This window comes from Poecilia reticulata, unplaced genomic scaffold (genome assembly GCF_000633615.1).
Source record: "Poecilia reticulata strain Guanapo unplaced genomic scaffold, Guppy_female_1.0+MT scaffold_873, whole genome shotgun sequence".
Classification (NCBI taxonomy): Eukaryota; Metazoa; Chordata; class Actinopteri; order Cyprinodontiformes; family Poeciliidae; genus Poecilia; species Poecilia reticulata.
In genome coordinates, this window is record NW_007615617.1 from 1 (window position 1) to 6354 (window position 6354).

General features: G+C 39.0%; 1 protein-coding gene across 1 annotated transcript; it reads right to left on the minus strand.

Annotated features, from left to right (window-relative positions):
- Positions 1–80: 80 nt before the first annotated feature.
- LOC103461256 (syntaxin-binding protein 5-like) lies at positions 81–6348 on the minus strand. The gene is made up of 6 exons (XM_008403574.2): positions 5958–6348; positions 4608–4971; positions 2858–3023; positions 2318–2429; positions 1895–2115; positions 81–682 (listed from the first exon to the last, which is right to left on the minus strand). Exons 1-6 carry the CDS (start codon positions 6238–6240, stop codon positions 641–643), a joined length of 1188 nt encoding a protein of 395 aa, XP_008401796.1. The 5' UTR covers positions 6241–6348; the 3' UTR covers positions 81–640.
- Between the last annotated feature and the right edge of the window lie 6 nt (positions 6349–6354).

The window sequence follows — 6354 nt, forward strand, 5'->3', positions numbered from 1 at the left end:
AATAAAATTAACCATAAATGAAAATTAAAAAAGGGAAAGTAACACAAGTTTTGGCTTAATAGCAATGCAGTTATATGATTCCCTTTTCAGATATAGTTTTTTTTTTTTTTTTTTTTTGCCAGTATCTCAAAAATATAAAGTTTTTCATAGTTTCTGTCGTTGGCTTACATCATAAATAAAAGTTCTTTTTTTAATCATTTTAAATCTCCTCTTAAATTAGCATGCTGCTTTTTAATATGGCAGTTGGATATTTTTAATACTCATCCATTGCTGTTTCATGCATTTCTTGTTGGTTTCATAACTTTTGAGTATCTACACAGTAAGATCCAGAAAACCCAACCACACAAGCTCACACTCAGACACACACACACTCACACCAAATTGTTGGATATTTCAAGTTCTTTCTTTAGACCGTCAAACTGTCCCCAACTGTCCGTATTACCTCCAGTCTAGACGAGGAATAAACCTGCTCTCGTCCTTCAGCAAAGTGACACTGAAGTACACACAGCTGGTTCTAAAAGCTGTAAAGACAAAGTCACTCTTCTGTCTCTTCTGATTGCTTTCATTTCACATGTGAAAGTCCAGTCGCAGCATGGAGTTCTTGATAGGCTAGTGGCAGCCTCATCCCGCCGTCCCGATGTTAGAACTGGTACCACTTCTTGTCCTTACACTTCAGCATCAGCTGTAAAAAGACAGGGTCATATGCTGTTGGTTAATAAATCAAAGAGTTAAAATAAACAGTAGCTGAGCCTCCAATGAATTTGTTTTCCTCAACATGGGGGAGCTTGTTTTTGTCATCATAAAATAATTTTGCCAATAATTTGAAAACAGCAGCTGTCGGGTCCAACAGCCATGCAAGTCCAAGTCAGTCACACCAATGTTAGCTTGCAAACCGTATTTCCTGCAATCCATTAAAAAAAATAAAATAAAAAAATCACTTCTTGCAAAAGATACGATTTTCTTGGGTTCCCTCCAACAAGTCAAGTGTTTTTCAACCTTTACAAGAGAGACTGTAAATGAAAGACTGTATTGGCTGCTGCAGCTCCTTATCAATGTAATGCAACTTTTATATAAAAAAAAAATCAACTAAGATCTTGTGGCTTATGAAATCTCTGACATGAAACCACATATCATTCCTACTCTTCCCAACCACCATAGCGTGTTGCTGTGAGCCTTTCTCCYATGCTAAATCACTCACACCCTTCAGTATGCAACAGTTTCCTCAACCTGTGGTAAAAATCAAATGAAACGTCTCTGAATCCTCAACTAGCTGATTGTACAATTAGAGCAGGATGGAAATGTACATCTTCTTCATCTAAAAAAATGTAAAATCAGAATAAATATGCTAGCATTAGCATAGCATTTAGGTAATTTCTCTGCAATAATACATCATCTGCAGGAGAAATTCATTAGTTTATTCAAGTTTGTATCAAGTCTTTAAACAAAAATGATGAAGCAGTACATGTTTTAGGTGGTGTGTTGTTAAAACACTGAATTAAAATCTTGCAGTAACACCTTCTAGGTTGGAATATCTGTTACTGAARTGAAAATGAAAAAGAATGCAGAAATTTGCCATTATAATTGTAGTACTAATGTACATAATATCAGAATTGGAATATTTGGTAGAATATTACATGTCAAATACTACTCATTCAAACTGGATGGATTTCTCTCTCCCCGATGTAAAAAAAAAATATATATATATATTTTTTGTGTTTGAGATAGCAAAGCTCATGGGCATGAGAACATTGTGATGATTGATAAATAGTGAAATGTGGCGAAAAAGCAACCAGTAAAACCGTAACGTTGTGCAGACCTATGAAACATTACTGACAGACAGTATGCCTGCCTTCACTGTGGACCCGTAAACATAAATATTGTCTTCTATCCTCACCTCATGAGCATGTTTGGAGAAAGTTTCTGCACTGGTCATCATCAGGGCGGTCCGCTCCTCCAGCTCCCCCAGCCTCTGGCCTCTCTCATCCAGAGCGATRCGAGCCCGAGCCAGCTCCCCCACCGCTCCACTCGCTGCCACCTTCATGCCTTCTACACCTCCCTGACCGGGGATGTGCTGTGCCAGACTCCGAGAAGCCTTCCCAGCTGCCGCCTCACCAACTGGGAACCACATCAGGTAAAATGACATTTTCATAAACCGTTATCCCTGTGGTGCTCTCAATGTGTATTTTAGCWATTGAATTAATCTTGAAAGGGTTAATTGTTTTATGTTTTCTTATTGTTAATGAATAAGTTAGCTTTTTAGATACAATGCATACTGGGATTCTATGATAAGTTATAATTAAATAATAAAAAGACACACAAAGCTCCTCTCTGTCGAAAGTATGGGCGTTTCCTCCAAAGAAGCCCTTTAAAAATCCTCTGTTTTGAGCTTCTGGCGTTTCTATTGGAGTAAACAGTTCCCCAAGCATTTCCTGCAATGAACAAAAAGAGCAAAAATAAAAATTTTAAGACTCATATTTCAGCCATTTGTTTTTTAGAGGTACACAGCCAAAACATCAGTAATGACACTGTGACCACCTTTGCCTCTAGATGGCACTATGGAAACATCACATGACTTAATCCACATCCATGTGCTGCAAAGTGTGGAGCGTTAGCTCTGAACAATAAATATCTATGATGATGCTCATATTTAAATGAACACATTTACACAGTAAAACCATATAAATTTTCAATCCTTTGAAGTTTGCACCATGTATAACCAAAGTGACATCTGACGCCTAATCCCRCCGTCCGCCCCGGGCTTTAACAGGGCCATGAATAATGGATACGGCTCCTTCACAGCGCCGGTGCTTTTCCCAACCAAAAGATACATACCTATGCACAGAACCACAGTGCTCACCTGCAGGTTGTCACACATTTCCTGGCTGTATGTAATTCTCTGGATTTCTGTCGGGGAGCTGAGATACAGTGCCTGCCCCTCATTGGTGAAACAAAAGGTTCTTGCTATGCGCATGTCTGTCAGAGGCAGGTAATTGACATCCATCAGCGGTCTTAAGCTGGGCAAACTGCGAGAGGAATGACAGGAGTGAATGAGAGACACGTTAGACACCTGGTGAACACTTAGATCATATGAGTTACCTTCTAAAAAAAAAAAACAATGGGAAGTGAGAGCCAACTTTATGCCCAGCAGTGAAAAGGAAATCAGATATTCAAATAAAACCAATTAGCTTCCAGCTGAGTAGTGAAGAGTAATTTCTCGAAGCAGATTTTCTCAACTATGACAACATTATATCTACAAAGTGCATGAGAGAAGACTAGAAAGCCAATGCATATCCAGATAAATTCTGTTTTRATATTCATGTCTGAAATACATCAGATCAGGTGCTTTAAATGAAAAATATTGAGTGGAATCAATCAACTATATTTGTAAATGTTGGGATCTCAGTCTGACTGCAACTATGCAGTTAATTTTAGCAGTTCTGAGCTGGACTTGACAAAAATCTCCATATTTTGATGAGAGAAGATTATTACAAGACAATTCCCATAAGACTTRAAGACGRCATATCATGCAACATCCAATTTTTTAGTTCTTGGATGCATTTTATTGCGCACTTGGAGTCCATAGGAATGCAGAAAAGTWGAATTTTTCTCTGATGCTGTGTAGATATCTTTATATTCTCAGATTTTTTCTATCTGTTCAGTTTCTCTGTTCTCTATTGCATTTTTCTCCAAGCAATAAAGCACAGCATTTGCTTCAGAACTGCCAAAAACAAGGCCATGAACTTCTGGCTAACAAATATTGCGACACTGCCAGTTTTATTTCTTGCAGCAATTTTGAAGTCTAAGTTCAAGGAGCCCGAAGCTACAAGTGGATCGAAGTGTTCAGTTGTTGGGTGTATTAACCCACACAATTCATCACAATGTTCCATAGCATCAGAACATCTTCCAAGGTTCTTAGAAATGTACCCACATCGTGGAGAAAGTCATCTTTGTTTGCACAAAGCACTTCAAGGACAAATTGAAGTGTTTTAATTGAAGGACAATTAAAACACAAGATGTTTTAATTGGATTGGATTTTAATTTGGTTTTCATCAGTAACACAAGATGTTTTAATTGACTTATTACATAAACTTTATGGCATTGCTTTGGCTGCTTTAATTTTTTAGCGCTAGTGTTAGCGAACTCGTTAACTATGTTGATGCCTTGTCTAAAAGACTTGATTTAAATKTTGGTAGCAATTCTGRCTTGAACATGTAAAGATGGATGGTAAAATTCTGTGCAGCTAGATAATTGTAAATAAATGCTCAAGCTGCATTTAAAGAAACCACACCGAAGTGAGTTGCTCTCAGGCACAAATCAGAACAAGGGGCTTGTGGAGCTCGYATAATGAGAAATTCAGACAACTTTATGTGCAGCACGAGTAAATGATTTAAATGTGAAAAGGAAGGATTTACAGTAAAAGCATGATATATCCACTTTAAAGTTGCAAATTGCAGCAAAAAGTACTGATTCAAGATAGCTGGGAATGCGTGCTGTGCTTTTCAGACTTTTACTGGTAAGAAACTTTCTAAAGGATCCTTTTTCTTACATTTTGGCTTACGTGTCCACCTTGCACATGCAGAACTCTGAGCGCTGCAGATCAATYGTACCTGAGTGTCATGACGTGTCCGTTAGCGCAGAAGCAGGCCAGGCACACGCTGTTGCACAGAGATACCACATCAGCTCGAAGCACAAAGGACGACTCTGTGATGTTGTGGACAAAGAGGCAAGACTGTGAGGGCATCAAGAAGACTTTGGCCTGCCTCTCAGAGCACACCACGGCCAAATGTCCCTCTCCAAAGGCATCCTGGGAAGAGGACGGGGAAAAGTGGACCAGCTTGCGCCTCCGTGGTCTGTCAGGGTCCTCGGGGGCATTCAGGTCCCGCCAAACCTCATATGGRCTCTGAATTAGAGCTCCATTGCAGTCCAAGAAACCAAAGCGAAGCACAGAGCCTTTTAACATTTGGACTGCTCCTGGGAAGTTTGGAAAGGACAAACAAGAGATAAGAGGCAAGTGGTCCACAATTTTCAAAGCTGCAAATGTAGAAGCTAYGGAGCTGTTGGATCCATAACAATATCTGTTAAAAGTATTTTAAAAGCTTAGATTTCATAAATAAGCTTAAGAAATGCACATATGATTACACGATTGCCAGTATTTTTACTGACAGCTGCTGATGTTTCCTTAGATACACATGTGACCAGACTGATGTCTTCAAGATTTGGACAACTGAAAAACATAAATTGTAAAAACAAGTTTGTTTCAGCTGTTTTACTTAAGACAGCCAATTTTTAAGAAAGCCATTACTTAACACAAGGTTTCTGTTTTACTTCAGAGGAATAAGGACGACTAGTGCATGTTTGCCTGCTGCTATTTAATCATGTTCAAAGTAAACAGCGAAGCAGCAAACCCTTTTGAACTATTGAGTGATAGCAGTAATTTACAAGATCAAGGATGACAAATTCCTGTAAAAGTTCTCTTCCACTRCAGATTAAATCCAATTGAAATAAATGAGCTTCCTATGCTTGCTGTGTTTGACTTGCATTGTTCTAAGAGTGAAACATAGAGCACTTAAGTCTGCAGAAAATCTCCTGCCATTATACTAAAAGGGGCTCTTTTGCGGAAACATGGTATTTCGAGAGGTTTTAGGGTAGATGGGCATGTAATCACACCATTTTAAGAAAAACAACAAAGAAAAACACACCGTTTTCTCAGTTCCCTTACACTATTTTTATTAAAATAATCCCATTCTGAAAAAATAGGGAAAATGCAACCTTTAATTTGAGCACTTTAATGATGTAAAATKAACTCTTGCATTACAAGAGTTTGATTGCTGTAACRCCAGTAAGGCTTTTCCACTGATTATTCACAAAGGCATACGTATTTTAAAACAACACATAAATAAAAAYAGCTCATGAGCTACACTTTGTGTCAGTAAAAACCTAGAAGTGCTGGTTCTTACCACTGGGGCCAACAGTGACGGGGTCCTCCATCCTCTCCTCGTGGTCAGTGGGGATCGATAGTGGGATAAGGATGACCACTCCTAAGCTAGTCCCTACCCACAGACATGGTGTGGGCAGGGCATCATTCTTGCGTCCATAGGACTCTCCAAACTGCAGTGTGGTGATAGCTTCTTTGGTGTCCCTGTCAATGCTAGACACGCTGGAACTGCGAGAGCGGCTGAAGGAGTTTTCACGACTCTCTGTAGCAGCGGCGGCAAGAACAATGGCCGAACACACAGGCATGGCGGAAACAAAGAATGAGGAGACAGATGGGAAGCAATGATGGGGAGAAGAGGAGCAAGAAGGAAAGAAACATAAGGTAAAGTTGTGAAAAAAGTTTTTTTTTTTTTTTTTTTT